The 20,025-nt window shown below is 39.0% G+C and overlaps 4 protein-coding genes across 5 annotated transcripts; 1 reads left to right on the forward strand and 3 right to left on the reverse strand.

Moving 5' to 3' along the window:
• The first annotated feature begins 180 nt into the window (after positions 1-180).
• Positions 181-3,270, forward strand: LOC103416492 (magnesium transporter MRS2-5-like). The gene is made up of 7 exons (XM_008354736.4): positions 181-464; positions 994-1,608; positions 1,736-1,806; positions 2,097-2,225; positions 2,390-2,734; positions 2,875-2,922; positions 2,988-3,270. Exons 2-7 carry the CDS (start codon positions 1,188-1,190, stop codon positions 3,216-3,218), a joined length of 1,245 nt encoding a protein of 414 aa, XP_008352958.1. The 5' UTR covers positions 181-464; positions 994-1,187; the 3' UTR covers positions 3,219-3,270.
• LOC103416633 (uncharacterized) lies at positions 3,188-4,822 on the reverse strand. The gene is made up of 2 exons (XM_070815027.1): positions 4,170-4,822; positions 3,188-3,997 (listed from the first exon to the last, which is right to left on the reverse strand). The coding sequence occupies exons 1-2, from the start codon at positions 4,687-4,689 to the stop codon at positions 3,498-3,500; spliced, it is 1,020 nt and encodes a 339-aa protein (XP_070671128.1). The 5' UTR covers positions 4,690-4,822; the 3' UTR covers positions 3,188-3,497.
• A 343-nt stretch (positions 4,823-5,165) lies between these two features.
• Positions 5,166-8,733, reverse strand: LOC139192673 (probable inactive purple acid phosphatase 1). The gene is made up of 11 exons (XM_070815026.1): positions 8,441-8,733; positions 8,199-8,290; positions 7,969-8,051; positions 7,760-7,882; positions 7,240-7,332; positions 6,969-7,095; positions 6,570-6,651; positions 6,254-6,386; positions 5,944-6,149; positions 5,732-5,857; positions 5,166-5,657 (listed from the first exon to the last, which is right to left on the reverse strand). Exons 2-11 carry the CDS (start codon positions 8,233-8,235, stop codon positions 5,576-5,578), a joined length of 1,092 nt encoding a protein of 363 aa, XP_070671127.1. The 5' UTR covers positions 8,236-8,290; positions 8,441-8,733; the 3' UTR covers positions 5,166-5,575.
• A 6,993-nt stretch (positions 8,734-15,726) lies between these two features.
• Positions 15,727-19,824, reverse strand: LOC103402822 (probable inactive purple acid phosphatase 1). 2 transcript variants are annotated; one of them, XM_070815024.1, is made up of 12 exons: positions 19,422-19,824; positions 19,172-19,263; positions 18,935-19,001; positions 18,731-18,853; positions 18,209-18,301; positions 17,930-18,056; positions 17,536-17,617; positions 17,218-17,350; positions 16,908-17,113; positions 16,698-16,823; positions 16,312-16,621; positions 15,727-16,229 (listed from the first exon to the last, which is right to left on the reverse strand). In XM_070815024.1, exons 1-12 carry the CDS (start codon positions 19,605-19,607, stop codon positions 15,924-15,926), a joined length of 1,851 nt encoding a protein of 616 aa, XP_070671125.1. In that variant the 5' UTR covers positions 19,608-19,824; the 3' UTR covers positions 15,727-15,923. The 2 variants fall into 2 exon arrangements, with proteins under 2 accessions (XP_070671125.1, XP_070671124.1); XM_070815023.1 differs by having other exon boundaries at positions 19,172-19,257; positions 19,422-19,729.
• Between the last annotated feature and the right edge of the window lie 201 nt (positions 19,825-20,025).

Raw genomic sequence — 20,025 nt, forward strand, 5'->3', positions numbered from 1 at the left:
GGAATGTGTTATTAGTACTTCAAAAATCTTATTATACATTTCCCACAAACGTATTTTTCTTTCTAAATATAAAAAATTTAAAATATAAAATGAGATTTTTAAAAGTGCTGATAACAATGTTGAAAACAATTAACGTTGTCAAGTGTGTGTTGAAATAAGTGTTTGTTCGATTCAAATCACGAGTTTGTTAGATAGGTGACAAATGAATCCGCGGATAGGGACACTAGCATTAACCCATTAAAATTCTCTAATTATTATAATATTAGATAATAAAAAATAAAATTAAAAAGGAAACGGGGGCGGGGGCGGGGGCGGAAGGCGGGTTGCTATCTCAGCTTTCCCGGAGTAGTGTCATCGGCCTCTCCTGTCTCACTAAGACCAGGAAGCACATCCTCCGCTTCTCTCAATCTTGAGCTACCCACCATTTCCAATCCCGGGTCGGAATCCCGAGCTCTTTCCTCAATGTAATTTTCGTTAATCTTCGGTTTTTTAGATTCTCTATCACTTGCTGATTTCTTCGATGAGTTTCTCTAATTGTTTAGTAAACTATATAGTTTGAACTAATGATGGATTGGATTGGATTATATTGGATTGAATTTAGCTTCTTCTGCTCGAGACTGTTTGAGCAATTTTTTATTTTATTTTTATTTTTTATTTATAGAAATTGGATCAGCTAAATGAGTTGTATTAGGCCTTCGTTTGGCAGCTCTGACTATACCTACTATTTCAGTCGGATGATAAATAGTCATCGGTAGTACTGACTAAATTAGTCAGGCTGATTAATATGTGCTTCGGATAATACGTCGGACTATAATAATTTTTCTAAATGATTTTCACAGAAAACCAAGAAGAATTTAAAGTTCCGTTCTTTTTCTTGTTTGCAATGAGTAGGGTTCATCAGCTGATACTTTCTGCATTCAAAGTTGCTTTCTTTATTTGTATTTTTGATGAAATTATGATGTTGAATTTACAATTTTCCGATTCTGAATTTAGATATGCGCCAAGAACATGATGCGCATAGATATGGTGGTTGCACTTTCATAGATAGAACTCCGCCGATAACTAGGTTGCTCAAACATGAATGTGGTTGCTTGGGCTGCATTTTAGTACAGTTTGATATGCACCGACGTGTAAGTTTCCTTCTTCCTGATTTTGGATTGGAACCGAAGAAGGGTGAATAAAATCCAATGGAAGGATCGCGATCGCGAACCCCATTACTTCCTTCTGATCTTCCAGAATCCACCTCCTCTAATAATACTGGAAGCGCTCGTGGGCTGTCTGGTATTCAGGGACTGAAGAAGAGAGGTCACGGAAGTCGTTCTTGGATAAAGATTGATCTGCATGGGAATATAAGCATTTTGGAGCTTGACAAAGCTACTATAATGAGACATTGTTCGTTGCCTGGCAGAGATCTCCGACTTTTGGATCCTTTGTTCATTCACCCTTCTACAATACTAGGAAGGGAGAAAGCTATTGTTGTTAGTCTTGAACAGATCAGGTGTATAATCACTGCTGACGATGTTATCCTGATGAATTCCCTGGATGAAAGTGTTGCTCAGTACAAGTTTGAATTGTGCAAACGCCTAGAGTCAAACGAAGATCAATCTGGTACGGAAACTACTTCTACATAATAACTCATATTTTTTACTGCCTTGGGTTTTACTCGTAGTTTTCCGATGTATGTGAGTAAAAAATCAATGTTGAATGCATTTCTAACGAGTCTAATTTGATTCAGATGACTTGCCTTTCGAGTTCAGAGCATTGGAGCTGGCTTTGGAGCTAACCTGCATGTCTCTAGATGCTCAGGTATCAATCTATTTGCAGCACAACCCTATCAACCAATTTTGGTACATGTTTCATTTATGTTTTAGATAACCCCAGGAAGTTCTTTGTTCACTATGTTCTGGTGGTATAGCTATCCCCAGATTGGTAGAGTCCCTAGTCATGTATTTATTATTGGTCAGAACTCTATATGTAATTTTGTTGTGAATTCATATATCATATGAAGTAAAAATTGACAAAAACCAGGAAATGAAGCAGGAATCATCATCAGCACAAATCCATTATGTTAATGAAGTTGTTCATCAATGTGATAGGCACAGCAACTGCAAATGGAGATATACCCTGTGCTGGATGAACTAGCATCATCGATAAACACTGTTAATCTGGAGCGTGTGCGTAGACTCAAAGGTCACCTCCTTGCATTGACTCAACGAGTTCAGAAGGTAAGGTAATTCTATTGGCAACCAAAAATTTGCTCTCTGAACCTCAAAAGAAGTAGTAGCATCTTCATTTTACTCTCATTCGTTTCTGTTTTAGAGAGAATTTTTTTAATATACGTGTTCTCTGCTCTTCATCTCCTCATTATAATTGCTCCTAATTTATCTAGGTCCGTGACGAAATAGAACATCTCATGGATGATGACGGTGATATGGCTGAGATGTACCTTACTGAGAAGAAACAACGGTCAGAGGGTTATCCCTCTAGTGACCTTGGTTTTCAAACTAACACATCACGCGAGGAAACAATTGTTTCAAAATCTGCTCCTGTTTCTCCAGTGGGGTCATTCAGTGGAACACATAAATTGCAAAGGGCTTTTACCAGTTTTGTGAGTTCAAGCAGGCAGGGAAGCTTATTGAGTTCGTCTAATGGCGGAGAAAACATTGATAAACTGGAAATGCTGCTTGAAGCATACTTTGTTGTCATCGACCATACTCTCAGCAAGTTGTTATCGGTATGAGATGTTTTACGTTCAGTGAATACTTTATCTATTTATTGGCTTGAAAGAATGCAGTGGTGGTATGAAGATTTGATTAAATATTAAACTGGCAATAAGTGATTGACAACAGCATATGTCTTGTTTTGGTTATGCAGCTGAAAGAATACATAGATGATACCGAAGACTTGATTAACATTAAACTGGTAAGGAGTGATAAACGCTTCTGCTTTCTTAATTACCACAATAACATTGCGCTTTGTATGGGCAGGGCAATGTTCAGAACCAACTGATACAGTATCAGTTGCTTCTTACAGCGGCTACCTTCTTGGCTACTGCTTTTGCCGCTGTTACAGCAGTGTTTGGAATGAATTTTGCCGCCACTGTTTTCGATCATCCATCTACATTCAATTGGGTTCTGGTTATTAGCAGTGTTGCCTGTGGGTTCCTGTACTTCTCTTTTCTGATGTATTTTAGGTACAAAAGGATCTTCCCATTGTAAGGTAAAAGTATATACTTAAATGAAATCGACGACTCACATTCTAGTGGTGAAACTGAGTGTTCTATCACGCTTAAAGAGCTTCAACGACGAAATAATTAGTGAAATTCCTAGACTACTATACATGCATTGCATCTTTTTCTAATTCTCGTTAACTTAAAATCTCAAAGAATCGTTTCCAACACTCCAAAAATAATCATACAGCACTTTGTATGACGATTTTTGTGGAGTACCAATAACAGGTCTCCAACCGTATATGCAGCACTCTGTACATCTTTCTATTCAGTCAGCCTCATTGCGTACATATACCAAATCCATTAAACGCACCTTCTTTTCACTGGCTTCAAGTGCTGCCTCGAGTTCCATGATTCGTGCTTCGAGCCTCGACTCGACCACTTCATACAGGCGCAAACTCAGCTCCTGAGGCGACACACCATTGTTAATTTCCTCGTGAGTGTTCTCTTCCAAAATCTCTAGTTCAGCAAGGAGTTCTGCCTCGATTTTTGTCATTGCTTCGACACCGTCCTCCATCTGATCATCGAGCCTTTTCGCAACACGTATGTTCGATCTCTCAGATTCTCGTACGTCGAAGGAGGTAATGATCTGCTTCTCAGTTCCCTGGATTTTAAAACGCTCCTCCTCCTCATGTAAACTTTGGACCAACTTCTGAGTCTGCTTCAACAACTCATTCAACTTGTCAACTTCTCTTTTACGTGCACTTATAGTGTATATTGCTCCAATAGTGATTCCAACAAAGAAAAGCAGCAGTCCATTTTTTGAACCTGAAAAAGTAAAAATTAAACATAAACGTCATGCGAATAGAAGGGAATTGTTATTACAACTCCAAAATAGTCATTAACGACTCATTCCTCCTCTTTTTTTTTGTTGGGGAAGAGTACATGACGACTTTTTTGAAGTATTGATGACAGATTCCTAATAAGAATAGTGTAAAACCTTGTGAATCAAATGGGCTGCCAGCCACCGGTTTAGTTGAGCCGCTACATCTCCTCCTCCTCCTTCCCTGCCGCCACGCCGCCTTTTCCTCGCTCTCTAACCACACGTCATTGACTTGGCTGCCATTGTTAACCAAAAATGGCCCCAATGCCAAAATACAAGGTGATGCACAAGATGGGCTATACACATCCTCTTCCACTCTGGCATTTTCCCCATACAACACCACCTGAGCCAATAAGCAGCTTTCCGTATAATTAAGTGCTTTTAGAGAATGCCCTTTTGATTTAACTCCAAGACATCTGCTTTTCTCTAGTCTTTGATGAAAAAGAAACCCAGCTTTTTCTGCTACAACAAAATCAGAAACCAGTTCCCCAGAAGACTCTGTCAGCTCATCGCCATCATCACCTGATTTATCTGCAACACCTTCCCTCTCTCTGGAAAACCATTTGTGCCAATAACACTTCGCCACGTAACCAGCCCCAGTGGCTGCTGTTGCTGCAGCTATAATCCAAAAATCCATAGCCTCTTTTTTTGGTCAATTCTGATCTTCAAAAACCAAAAACGAAAAGGGTTTTTGGTGAAATCCGTCTGTCTTGATCGAAAAGATGAAGAAAAGGGAGGAGATCCAATTTTTACTCTTCCTTCAAAAATGGTTGGTGGTGTCGATGATAGCAAATCCACAACGGCTATATTAATAATAGTTGGTCACGCAAAGAGTCGTTCTTCCTTGCCCACGTATGAAAATTTCAAACGGTTTTAACGAGATATTTTTCTATACATGTTGGACTGAAAATTAAGGAGGAATAATTCCTTCATACTTGAGGAGCCGAGCAGTGTTCTAGGCTGAATGTCAAATTGGTAAGTTGGTCATCCTGTTGGCTTGTAGGTATCAAATATTGAAGGAAATCCGGAAAATATGAAAAAATTAGGTAATATATAGCAGGTGCATTGAACTACCGCAGAAACGTTCACAGCACGTCCTAATTGGACAGGGAATTTAAAAAGGTTAATTAGCATAAATAGTCACTAATATTCCTGATTAATCCAATTTTATATACATGGGAAGAGTAATGATCCGTTTATTTCACTCTGTAGTAACAAATATTTACTTTCCAGATCATGAGGCAAGTGTGGTGCTAGGGCAGCTATCAGCAGTGCAGGCTAAGATGTCCCTGTAATCTCTGGATATTCTGAACGAGTCGTAAACCTGCCCGTCCCTGCTCTTCTTGTACTCGAACAAAAGTTTCGAGTGATCGAATGCTGTGAGCTTCACAAATCCATGGTCGTAGTCTTTGAAAATACTCCATTTCGTTTGGATGGCGGTAAACGTTGACAGCCTTGCTCCTGCACCACCAGCAACCACGTGTATTGTTCCATTCAAGCTGCCCTTGTAATGGCGTTTCTCTTCATCGGTGCAAATATTCTGTTGCGAAAACACAAACAACAACAACAACAACAAAGCCTTTTCCCACTAAGTTACATTTGTACCTGAATTAAGAAATAACATCCTCAGAAATGAAGACCAATCAAAATTGAGGATTTCTGACACGATATTCACGTACCAAAACTTAGCTCTGTTCTCTGTGGGAACATAGAACATATTTTCAGCCAACACACCACATTCGCCTCCTGAATCCATCTTCCGATAGAAAGAACCTGTTCCTGGCCAGTCTCGTTCATGGTTTCCACTGAAAGCAAAAATAAAAATCACCGAAATTAGATAAAGATGATATCTTGTTCAAAGCAAGTAAGGAAATTAAACAATGGTGCAAACCTTGCAATCATGTAAGGAACAGTTGATGCTATTGGTTCGACCTGTGCAGTAAATTGGTCCCATTGTGAAAGATAACCATTCGCATAACATATATCCCCAATGTGGAAGAGTATATCGATGTTTTTCAAGTCACGAATAAGTTGCTTAGTAGTGTTAAGCGAACCTGGCTGGAAATTGTTGTATTCATTGGAACCATCAGCTTCATCCTGCATGGTAAGATATGAGGATTTAGTACCATAAGAAGAAGAAAAAATCATTTTGGGGTAGAAAAATTCAGTGAAACGGATAGATTTTTGAAGCAAGTCCGAACCTTTCCCATGTCACCAAAAATGACTACGCGCTGTAAAGAATTTTGACCAGGATAAGGGGATGCTCTAAACTGATACGTTCGACTCCAAATGTATGTACCATTAAACAATCTATGCCCCAGCTTGTACGTGTACCTGCATAAAAGTGAGCTTCATTTTAACTGGTGATTTGCCATAAAATCCAACAGCTGATCGTGAAATTTTTTACATTGTACTCATTGAATAGTTCATGGTTGTATCGTAAACTCATGTAGTTAACAGGTTACCATAAAACTCACTCCTCGTTCAAGAAAATTGAATATACAGATTTTAACATACTGTCTGTTTGGCCACAACTCCTTCAGAAAACTAGTATGTATGAATCCAGGGTCACGCCATCCCACTGTTCTTGCTGGTGCACCTGCACACGTACATTGACAAGATAAACTGTAAAGCCACAAAAGTTTTAAGAAGGATTTAACAATGCAAAAATTTACCTTCAAGTCTTTGTAGGCTCCTACATTCTATGAATATTGATACATGTTCGACAGCAAAGATGATAGACTAACAACTGGTTTTACTGTTACAAAATACTGGTATAATCTTCACCTTATAAATTAGCAATGTCAAGAATCTATCGTTAATAAAACGACCTTAGATTATCGTGTTTTCTCTTTTCTTCTCCCTTTTTGTATGGGTGAACTCAAAATAGAAACAAGGTGCAAGAGAGTTACACACCACACAAGCTACGATGATCAAAAGTTAGCGTCACAGCAGGGGAACGCGTAGTTTCTCCTCTCGGACCCCATTCAACAAAAGGTTCTGCGTCATTGATCCCATATCCACTTGTCCATGTTACAGTCATCTGAGTTTAGTACAGAACCATATGGATCATTAACCATTTTCTTAAATATAATATATACATGTATATGTTTCTTTGAAAACGACTCTTTAAAAATGCATGCTGTGTGCTCTGAGGATTTGAACTAGGGCGGAGACTATAGCTTACTTCATTCCATTCTTTTCCTTGTGCTATGCGAGGGTAAACTGGTGCATCTGGATTAGCGAAAGCTACATGATTTGACACCGCCACCACCTTTGGCTATTGAGCAGAAAAGAAAGAATCAGAAAATTGCTGCATCATTTATATAACGGGTTCAGTTTCAGAAACCACAGTACTCAGATTAGTCTTCCATGTGTGAAAGACGAAGACATGAAAAAGCGACCATAGAGACAGGAGAATTCGTCAAACAGTTGCGAAAGAAACCTTTTCCAGCTAGATTATATGTATCCAACAGGACTGACCAGCTAGTACTTTAAGAAAACACAAGGCAGTTTTTGTAGATTATTGACAAATGGAGTTCGCATAATTCACTAAGCTGCTATTAGAAACACAATTTGTATGCGAAAGTACCAAAACGCTCAATTTAAGAGGAAAACAAAAATCAAAAGATGGTACAACAAAAGCCAATGTATAACAGTCTACTTATCCCATGAATATGCAGAAGCAAAGACAGTTTTCAGCATACATTCAATAAACCACCAGAAAATAGTGCGAAAGAGAAGTCCGATCTCTGGTTGATCAGCTGAAGCTTCAAGAACCCTTTTCCGGTGTCTTTGTAGGTGGGAGTGGAGTAATTCGCATACTGAAACTGTAAAGTGAAACAATTTAAGGTTCATATCTGCAGCTCTTTGTAAACAAGGTAGAAAAAATCATCACATAGTATGCTGGATGAACCTTAATCGGCGCAGAACACAAAAACGGAGGATAAACTCTCGGATTCTCCTCAGGGCAGGTGGAAGCACTGAAAAGTTGAATTGCTTCCAATCAGACCAAAGGCATTAAATTTAACCACAGAATACAATAAGAAAGGAAAACATTTGAAGGACATCATTAAAAAAAAAGTCTAAATGTTTGATTGAATTCAAATTTAAGCACACTGGAAGTGCAAGAACAGGTTTATATACCTGAAATTAGCAGGAGAAAACACTCCAATCCAATCATTGATTTTCGGGTTTTCTGTACCAAATTCCAACTTCACCTACTCTGTGTTTTGCCCCTAAAACATCAACAATCAACCCATCAGTCCAAACCACAGGACGAACACTGTGGCGGCATCACAAGTCAATGATCAGACCAGAAAGGGTCACCAAAACCAAATTAGGCTTTGAATTAAGAGTCTGTAAATAGCAATTAGTGAAATGCTCACCCTTAATCCAAGAACAGAAGGAGAGGCTTGAATGTAAGCATGCTCATCAAGTGCAAAGGTTGCTCTATGAATAGCAATTCTGGAAAGGGGGTGATCTCCATGCGAGCTTGCCTTCTCAACTTGAAGGGTTGCAACAACAACCACCAACAGAATTGCCAACAGCCTCACTTGTTTCATTTCTTTCATCCCAATTTCCCCCACAGTATGAAAAATGAAGAATCTTGTAGGAACAAAGGAACGAATTTGCCAACTTTGAGTGATGCTGGTGCTGTTGAACTGAGGTATAAGATTTTATGGGTTTCTGAGTTCCTGAGTTCCTGAGTTCCCAATGATCGCAAATACTTAACCACTTTGGGAATCTTAAGGAAGATTCGACTTTCGCTCCCATTTTTTCAAGGGGCATTTCAGTCAACAGCTGCCGCATTTTGTAGTTGTCGTTTTTTGCCGGGAATTTTTTTTTATTATTATTTTCCTCTGCGTAAAGCGGAAGCTTTGTGCACTTAACATATTTTTCGTACTATAACTACATTTTGAGGAGTTCTGCGTCAATTTTTCTCATTGCTTTGACATCGTCCTCCTCCATCTGATCATCGAGCCTTTTCGCTATACATCTGTTCGATTTCTACGATTCTCGTACATTGAAGGAGGTAATGATCAGCTTCTCAGTTCCCTGGAATTTAAAACGCTCCTCCTCCTCATGTAAACTTTGGACCAACTTCTGAGTCTGCTTCAACAACTCATTCAACTTGTCAACTTCTCTTTTACGTGCACTAAGAGTATATATTGCACCAGTAGTCATTAAAGATTCATTTCTCCTCTTATTTTTCCGTCAGGAAAGAGTGCATGATGACTTTTTTGAAGTACAGATAACAGATTACTAATAAGAACAGCGTAAAACCTTGTGAATCAAACGGTCCGTCAACCACCAGTTTAGTTGAGCTGCTGCATCTCCTCTTCCTCATCCTTCCCCGACGCCACCGCCACGTTTCCTCACTCTCTAACCACACACGTCATTGACTTGGCTGCCATTGCTCCCCAAAAATGGCCTCATTGCCAAATACAAGGTGCGGCACATGAATTGTTGTGCTAGGATAACACCAAACCCGTTGGAACCAACTCAAGCTAACCCACAGGAAATTTATCAAATGAAAATGCAAGAACAAAATATTAAAGACACCAAGATTATAACGAGGTTCCTCAACAGTCAGTGTAACTGGAGTACGTCCTCGGAGCAGTAGGAGCTCACCCAAGAATCCACTATCAACCAAATGGGAGTTTACAAAGTGTTGGCAATCTCACAACCCAAATAACCAAATACACCCAATAGCTCTCACACACCAAAGAAACAAATAGAGGAAGAAATATAATGAATAATTTCTTCTCTATACATATAGCTCAAAGCTATTACAACAACAACTACTTTGGTGGATGATTACTAACCAAATGAAGCAGCAACTTCTTCTTTCTTTTGGGCTCTCTACAACTCTCCTTGCTCTTGGCAGAAAATGAGCTCACCTACTGAAAATGAGCTCTTCCTCCCTTATTTCTTCTATCTGAAAACAGCCTCATAATTATGGCTTTTAAAAAAGCCACAAAACAAGGAAACATAATCATGTTGTCCTTTCTTTTCTTTATAATTTTTTATAGCCAAAAATTGGCCACTTGGCCACATACTCCAACAATCTCCACCTTGGCCAAGTTCCGAAAAACACCATGATAAGCCAACCAACACAATTAACACACAACATCACTCCCAAACACTAGCAAGAGAACAACTCATGCCGAGCCAAATGCTCCAAAACTCCTACTGCTCAACGTCTTCTTTATATAGGCAAAATATGAGCCAAGTTCAAGCAATGAACAAACTTGACTACACCAACAACCTTAGTCAACATATCAGCGGGGTTGTCTTTAGTTGGAATCTTCTGGAGAATGATTTCCCCTTCACCAACAATTTCACGAACAAAGTGATAACGCACATCTATGTGCTTGGTCTTCGCATGATGAACCTGATACTTAGCCAAATAAATGGCACTCTGACTATCACAATGTACCTCCACCTGCTTCTGATCAACCCCCAAATCTTTAATCAGCCCATGTATCCAAATGGCCTCCTTTATAGCTTCAGCAACTGACATATATTCAGCCTCTGTAGTAGACAAGGCAACAGACGACTGCAAAATGGACCTCCAACAAACTGGCCCTTTAGCCATAGTAAACACATAGCCTGTAGTAGACTTCCTTCCATCCAGATCACCTGCATAATCTGAATCAACATAACCAACTGCAAAATGACCAATACCAGAGTCATCTCTCTCAAAACATAAACCAACATCTCGAGTACCATGGAGATACCTCAATATCCACTTAGCTGCTTGCCAATACTCTTTACCTGGATTATGCATATATCGACTCACCATGCCAACTGCATGAGCAATATCCGGTCTAGAGCATACCATTGCATACATCAAACTACCAACCAAATTTGCATATGGTATATTTTTCATTTGCAGCTTCTCTTTATCAGTTTTAGGACACTGTAGAGAACTCAATTTAAAACGAGGAGACAAAAGGGTACTAACCGGTTTGGTTGAATCATGAACTCCAAACTTCTGAATCAACTTCTCAAGGTATTGTCTTTGATTCAAACTGACGAAATCCTTTGCTCTATCTCTAGTGATCTCCATGCCAAGGATCTTCTTCGCTTCACCAAGATCCTTCATCTCAAACTCATTCTTCATTTGCTTCTTCAATTTCTCAATCTCTTCGACATTCTTTGAGGCAATCAACATATCATCAACATATATCAACAAATAAATGAAAGACCCATCTTGCAACTTCTTGAAGTACACACAATGATCATATTGACTTCTAGAATAATTTTGGCCTCTCATAAATTTATCAAACCTCAAATACCATTACCTTGGAGATTGCTTCAAGCCATATAGTGATTTCTTCAATTTGCAAAACAAGTTCTCCTTCCCTTTCACTATATACCCATCCGGTTGACACATATAAATCTTTTCATTCAAATCACCATGTAGGAAAGCCGTCTTCACATCAAGTTGCACAAGCTCAAGATCATACTGTGCAACAAGAGCTAACATAATACGAATTAAGGAGTGCTTCACAACTGGAGAAAATATTTCATTGTAGTCAATGCCTTCCTTTTGTGCATACCCTTTAGCAACTAATCTTACTTTGAATCTCACATTGTTTTTCTCATCAGCATCTTCCTTCTTGGCATACACCCATTTGCAACCGATAGCTTTCTTGCCCTTAGGCAATTTAGCTAACTCCCAAGTCTTGTTCTTTAAGAGAGAATTCATCTCATCACCCATGGCATTGCACCACCTCTTCTTCTCCTCACTCTCAATGGCTTCCTCGAAATTAGATGGAATTTCATCAGTGATAATAGGAAGAGCAAAAGAAACATAGTCACTATACCGAGCTGGCTTGGTAATTTGTCTATTTCCTCTGTTCTTGGCAATAGACTCTTGAGGTGAAACTTGCTCTTCAACTTGAATAGAATCTTCAAGTTCAACTTCTTCAACATCCTCATGGTCTCCAACTTCTTCACTTGTAGTGGCTTCGACATCAGTGGAAATAGGATTTGAAGTACCAGAGGCAACTTTCTCAAGCTCCACCTGTTGGACATCTTTGAAATTATTCTCAGAGTCTTTGAACATACTTTCTTCATCAAATGTCACATCTCTGCTGATTACAAGTTTTTTCATCTCTGGGCACCACAACCTGTAACCTTTGACACCACTACTAAAACCAAGAAATATAGCCTTTTTTGCTCTAGGATCAAGTTTATTTTCAGTCACATGAAAATAAGCAGGTGAACCAAAAATACGGATATAGTCATAATCAGAAGAAGGTTTTCCAGTCCATACCTCCATTGGTGTCTTACCCTGAACAGCAGCTGAGGGTAACCGGTTGATGATGTGACATGCATAATTAACTGCTTCTGCCCAAAGTGACTTGCTTAAACCCGACTGAGACAACATACATCTAACCTTTTCAAGTAAGGTTCGATTCAATCTTTCTGCAACTCCATTTTGTTGTGGAGTTCCCTTGACACTGAAATGTCTTACAATCCCTTCTTCTTTGCAAACTTTAAAGAAAGGGTCGGATGTGTATTCACCACCATTATCCGATCTCAAAATCTTAATCTTTCTCCCAGTCTGGTTCTCAACCATTTTCTTCCAACCCAAGAAAATGCTCAACACCTCACTCTTGTGCTTCATAGTGTAGACCCAAGACCTTCTTGAATAATCATCAACAAAGGTCACGAACCAATGTCTACCACTCAAAGAGGGAGTCTTTGTAGGACCCTAAACATCTGAATGCACATAATCAAGAATGCCCTTCGTCTGATGTACAACAGTACCAAACTTCACTCTAGTTTGCTTTCCCAAGACACAATGCTCGCAGAAATCAAGCTTACAGGTCGTGGCACCTTTTAGAAGACCTTGTTTCACAAGCCCTTGTAGAGCTTTCTCACCTGCATGGCCTAATCTCATATGCCACAGTCTAGTAGTATCAGAATCAGATATGCCCATATTTTCTGAGACTACAGATGCTTCACCTGTCACAGTGCTTCCCTGCAATAAATACAAATGGCCACATCTAGGAGCTTTCATCACAACAAGTGCACCATAAGTAACTTTCAATGTCTGTCCATCTGAATGAAACCTGAAGCCCTTGGATTCTAAAGTGCCCAAAGAAATAAGATTTTTCTTCAAATTCGGTACATACCGAACACCTGTCAACTCTTTAACCATGCCATCATGCAACTTCAAACGAACTGTACCAATCCCTTTTGTTGTACAAGGATTGTCATCTTCCATGAACACAACACCACCATCAAACTCTTTCAAGCTTGAAAACCAATCCTTGTGAGGAGTCATATGATGAGTACAACCCGTATCCAACACCCACTTAGTAGCACAATCAAATGATGAGGAAGTGGTTAAAGCAAAATCAGAAAAATCTGTTTCAACCTCAGCAACATTAGCTTCAGAACTTTCTTTGTCTTTGGTCTTCAATTTAAGACAATCTTTCTTCCAATGGCCCTTATTACGACAAAAGGCACATTCATCCATTTCCAAAGGTTTTCTACCTTTAGAGTTTCCTATAGGTTGAGATTGTGATTTTTTCCTACTAGAAGATGATCTTCTCTCCGATGATCTACCTCTAACAACTAAAGCTTCAGAGGTACTATCATGATTTTTATCTCTATGCCTCATTTCATAATTCATCAAGGCATTTGACACATCTTCAAATTTCACAGTTTCTTTACCATGCATAATAGTGGTAACAAAATGCTCATAAGAGTCCGGCAATGAATTCAACAATAATAAGGTCTTATCTTCATCCTTAATATCCTCATCTAAATTTAACAAGTCGACAATCAACTTATTAAAAGCATCAAGGTGTCTAATCATTTTTGTACCTTCTTTGTATTGGAAGCGGTAAAGCTTTTTCTTCAAGTGTAGCCGGTTCTCTGCACTCTTTGTCATATACTTGTCTTCCAATTTTTGCCACAACACACTTGCTAATGTCTCCCGCATCACAAAATACTTCTGAGTTTTTGCAAGACACAACCGAATTGAAGAGCAAGCCCACAAATTTAATTTCTCCCATTCCGGCTTCGACATAGCTTCCGACTTCTCTCCCAAAGCGGCAAGTAGATCTTGTTGAGCCAACACATCTTTGACCTCACATTGCCACATCCCGAAATTGTTTGTGCCATCAAACTTTTCCACTTCGAACTTTGCATTTTGCACCGTAGTTCTTGCAAACTCGGAGCTGCTTCCAAAAGGATTCTCATCTTGCCCGTCTGACATCTTTGGCAACTAGACAGTACCCAAGAGCAACCAGTGCTCTGATACCAATTGTTGTGCTAGGATAGCACCAAACCCGTTGGAACCAACTCAAGCTAACCCACAGGAAATTTATCAAATGAAAATGCAAGAACAAAATATTAAAGACACCAAGATTTTAACGAGGTTCCTCAATAGTCAGTGTAACTGGAGTACGTCCTCGGAGCAGTAGGAGCTCACCCAAGAATCCACTATCAACCAAATGGGAGTTTACAAAGTGTTGGCAATCTCACAACCCAAATAACCCAATACACCCAATAACTCTCACACACCAAAGAAACAAATAGAGGAAGAAATATAATGAATAATTTCTTTTCTATACATATAGCTCAAAGCTATTACAACAACAACTACTTTGGTGGATGATTACTAACCAAATGAAGCAGCAATTTCTTCTATCTTTTGGGCTCTCTACAACTCTCCTTGCTCTCGGCAGAAAATGAGCTCACCTACTGAAAATGAGCTCTTCCTTCCTTATTTCTTCTATCCGAAAAAAGCCTTATAATTATGGCTTTTAAAAAAGCCACAAAACATGCCACAAAACAAGGAAACATAATCATGTTGTCCTTTCTTTTCTTTATAATTTTTTATAGCCAAAAGTTGGCCACTTGACCACATACTCCAACAATGAGCTATACACATCATCTTCCACTCTGGCATTTTCCCAATACAACACCGCCCGAGCCAATAAGCAGCTTTCTGTAGAGTTAAGTGCTTTTAGAGAAAGCCCTTTTGATTTAACTCCAAGATATCTGCTTTTCTTTAGTCTTTGATGGAAAAGAAAAGAAACCCAGCTTTTTCTGCCACAACATAATCAGAAACCAATTCCCCAGAAGACTCAGTCAGCTCCTCACCATCATGAACTGATTGATCTGCTACACCTTTCCTTTCTCTGGAAAACTATTTGTGCAAATTATGCTTCTCCACGTTACCAGCCCCAGTTGCTGCTGCCAGAATCTATAAATCCAAATAAAAAGCCTCTTTTTTTTGTCAATTCTGATCTTCAAAACCCAAAAGCGAAAAGGGTTTTTGGTGAAATCTGTCCGTCTTGATCGAAAAGAAAAAGAAAAGGAAGGACATCCAATTTTTACTCTTCCTTCAAAAATGGTTGGTTGGTAACGTTGTCTAAGGAAAACCAATGATAGCGAATCCACAACGGCTATATTAATAGTTGTCACATGTAAGGAGTCGTTCTTCCTCGCTCACGTATGAAAACTTCAACTGGTTTTAACAAGATATTTTTCTATACACGTTACACTGAAAATAAGGAAGAATAATTCCTTCACATGTGAGGAGCCGAGCAGTGTTCTAGGCTGAGAGTCAAACTGGGAAGTTGGTCATTCTGATGGCTTGTAGGTTTTAAATATTGAAGGAAATCTAGAAAACATGAAAAAATTAGGTAATACATAGCAGGTGCATTGAACTACCACAGAAACGTTCACAGCACGTCCTAATAGCATAATTAGTCACTAACATTCCTGATTAACTATCATAATCTCTTACTTTTATATACATAAAAAGATCACTATTTTGTGACAGCTGATAATGATCCGTTTATTTCACTCTATAGTAACAAATATTTACTTTCCAGATCATGAGGCAAGTGTGGTGCTAGGGCAGCTATCAACGGTGCAGGCCAAGATGTCCCTATAATCTCTGGATATTCTGAACGAGTCATAAACCTGCCCGTCCCTGCTCTTCTTGTACTCGAACAAAAGGTTCGAGTGATCGAATGCTGTGAGCTTCACGAATCCATGGTCGAAGTCTTTAAAAACACTCCATTTCGTTTGGAGGGAAGTAAACGGTGACAGGCTTGCTCCTGCACCACCAGCAGCCACATGTATTGTTCCATTCAAGCTGCCCTTGTACTGGTGTTTCTCTTCATTGGTGCAAATATTCTGTCGCCGAAACAACAGAAATTTTTTATTGTAACTTGAAAATATTCTACTTACTTCCTATTTACGCAATGGGAAAATGTACCTGGTATATGGGACAGGTTCTTTCGTAGTTATGGACATGGCCATAGATGCCAATGTCGACCTTATACTTTTGCCAGAGTTTTTGGAGGCTCTCCCTCCCCATTGGTTCTGCAAATGATCCTTCTACCGCATAAGAGGCATCCGAAGAGTATCCTAGAACTCGATGTGCGAGAAATAATAGCCAGGGTTGCTTCTGCCTATCAACTGATGCTAAGCAGTGCTCGATGAACTTGTACTGCTCTGTGCCCTCTCTCCAGTCATGTTCCGTGTCTGCTATGCAGAAGCGAAACATGCCGTAGTCCGTCTTGTACCTGAATTAAGAAATAACATTCTCAGAAATGAAGATCTAATCAAAATTGACAGATTTCTGACACGATATTGGCATACCAAAACTTAGCTCTATTCTCTGTGGGAACATAGAACATATTTTCAGCCAACACACCGCATTCACCTCCTGAATCCATGTTCTCATAGAAAGAACCCGTTCCTGGCCAGTCTCGTTCATGGTTTCCACTGAAAGAAAAAAAAAATCACCGAAATTAGATAAAGATGATGGATTGTTCAAACCAAGTAGGGAAATTAAACAATGGTGCAAACCTTGCAATCATGTAAGGAACAGTTGATGCTATTGGTTCAACCTGTGCAGTAAATTGGTCCCATTGTGAAAGATAACCATTTGCATAACATATATCCCCAATGTGGAAGACTATATCGATGTTTTTCAAGTCACGAATAAGTTGCTTAGTAGTGTTAAGCGAACCTGGCTGGAAGTTGTTGTATTCATTGGAACCATCAGCTTCATCCTGCATGGTAAAATATGAGGATGTAGTACCATAAGAAGAAACAAAATTCATTATGGGGTCAAAAATTTCATTGAAACGAACAGATTTTTGAAGTGAGTTTGAACCTTTCCCATGTCACCGAAAATGACTACACGCTGTAAAGAATTTTGACCAGGATAAGGGGATGCTCTAAACTGATACGTTTGACTCCAAATGTATGTACCATTAAACAATCTATGCCCCAGCTTGTACGTGTACCTGCATATAAGTGATCTTCATTTTAACCGGTGTTTTGCCATAAAATCCAACAGCTGTTGGTGATATATGACATTGTACTCATTGAATAATAGTTCATGGTTGTATCGTAAACTCGTGTAGTTAACAGGTTACTATAAAACTCACTCCTCGTTCAAGAAAATTGTATATACAGAATTTTAACATACTGTCTGTTTGGCCACAACTCCTTCAGAAAACTAGTATGTATGAATCCAGGGTCACGCCATCCCACTGTTCTTGCTGGTGCACCTGCATACGTACATTGACAAGATAAACTGTAAAGCCACAAAAGTTTTAAGAAGGATTTAACAATGCAAAAATTTACCTTCGAGTCTTTGTAGGCTCCTACATTCTATGAATATACATGTTCGGCAGCAAAGATTATATACTAACAACTGGTTTTACTGTTACGAATACTGGTTTTATCTTCACTTTATAAATTAGCCATGCCGATATCTATCATTAATAAAAACGACTTTAGATTATCGTGTTTTCTCTTTTCTTCTCCCTTTTTGTATGGGTGAATTCAAAATAGAAACAAGGCGCAAGAGAGTTACACACCACACAAGCTACGACGATCAAAAGTTAGCGTCACAGCTGGGGAACGCGTAGTTTCTCCTCTCGGACCCCATTCAACAAAAGGTTCTGCGTCATTGATCCCATATCCACTTGTCCATGTTACGGTCATCTGAGTTTAGTACAGAACCATATGGATTACCTTCATTAACCATCTTCTTAAATATATACATTTCTTTGAAAACACCTGTTTAAATATGCATGCTGTTTGCTTTGAGGATTTGAACTGGTGCATATGGCGGGGAGTAGGAAACTATAACTTACTTCATTCCATTCTTTTCCTTGTGCTATGCGCGGGTACACTGGTGCATCTGGATTGGCGAAAGCTACATGATTTGACACCGCCACCACCCTTGGCTATTGAGCAGAAAAGAAAGAATCAACAAATTGCAGCATCATTAATTCAACGAGTTCAGTTTTGGAAACCACAGTACTCAGATCAGTCTTCTATGTGTGAAGGACAAACACATGAAAAAGCTACCACAGAGACAGTAGAGTTCGTCAAACAGTTGCAAAAGAAACCTTTTTCCAGCTAGATTAAATGCATGCAACAGGATTGATTAGCTAGTACTTGAAGAAAACACAGGGCAGTTTTGTAGACTATTGACAAATGCAGTTTGCATAATTCATCAAGATGCTATCAGAAACACAATTTGTATGTGAAAGTACTTTGCTCAATTTAAAAGGGAAACAAAAATCAAAAGATAGTATAACAAAGCCAATGTATAACAATCTAGTTATCCCATGAATATGCAGAATACAAAACGAAGACAGTTGTCATCATACATTCAATAAACCGCCAGAAAATAGTGCGAAAGAGAACTCTGATCTCTGGTTGATGAGCTGAAGCTTCAAGAACCCTTTTCCGGTGTCTTTGTAGTCGGGAGTGGAGTAATTCGCATACTGAAACTGTAAAGCGAAACATTTTAAGGTTCATATCTGCAGCTCTTTATAAAGTGTAGAAAAACTCATCACGTATGCTGGATGAACCTTAATCGGCGCAGAACACAAAAATGGAGGAAAAACTCTCGGATTCTCCTCAGGGCAGGTGGAAGCACTGAAAAGGGTAAATTTGAATTACTTCCAATCAGACCAAAGGCATTAAATTTAACCACAGAACACAATAAGCAAGGAAAACATTTGAAGGAAATCATTCAAAAATAGGTCTAAATGTTCGACTGAATTCAAATATAAGCACAAGGGCAATGCAAGAACAGGTTTATATACCTGAAATTAGCAGGAGAAAACACTCCAATCCAATCATCGATTTTCGGGTTTTCGGTACCAAATTCCAGCTTCACCCACTCTGTGTTCTGCCCCTAAAACATCAACAATCAACCCATCAGCCCAAACCACAGGATGAACACTGTGGCAGCATCGCAAGTCAATAACGCTCCGCGATTAGACCAGAAGGGGTCACCAAAACCAAATTAGGCTTTGAATTAAGAGTCTAAATAGTAATTAGTGAAATGCTTACCCTTAATCCAAGAACGGAAGGAGAGGCTTGAATGTAAGCAGGCTCATCAAGCGCAAAGGTTGCTCTATGAATAGCAATTCTGGAAAGAGGGTGATCTCCATGCGAGCTTGCCTTCTCAACTTGAAGGGTTGCAACAACAACAACCAACAGAATTGCCAACAGCCTCACTTGTTTCATTTCTTTCATCCCAATTTCCCACGCAGCATGAAAAATGAAGAATCTTTGTGAGAACAAAGGAAGAAAGCTGCAAACTTTGAGTGATGCAGTCGAACTGAAGTAGAAGATTTTTTTGGGTTTCTGAGTTTTCAATGATTGCAAATCGTTAACAACTTTGGGAATCTTAAAAGGAAGATTCGACTTTTGCTCCCATTTTTCAAGGGGCGTTTCAGTAAAGAGCTGCTGTGCATTTTGAAGTTGTCGTTTTTTTGCCGGGTTTTTGACTTTTAATTTTTTTGTTGCCATGCCAGTTTTGATTGACCGTTTTATTTGAGAAGCGATATTACACTTATCATATTTTTTTTATTATATTTATATTTTAAAAAGAATCACAAATGGATTTACGTCGGAATGTTGTTATAATATTTATCTGATATTTTAATTTTCA

The sequence above is a fragment of the Malus domestica genome, chromosome 16, assembly GCF_042453785.1.
Source record: "Malus domestica chromosome 16, GDT2T_hap1".
NCBI lineage: Eukaryota > Viridiplantae > Streptophyta > Magnoliopsida > Rosales > Rosaceae > Malus > Malus domestica.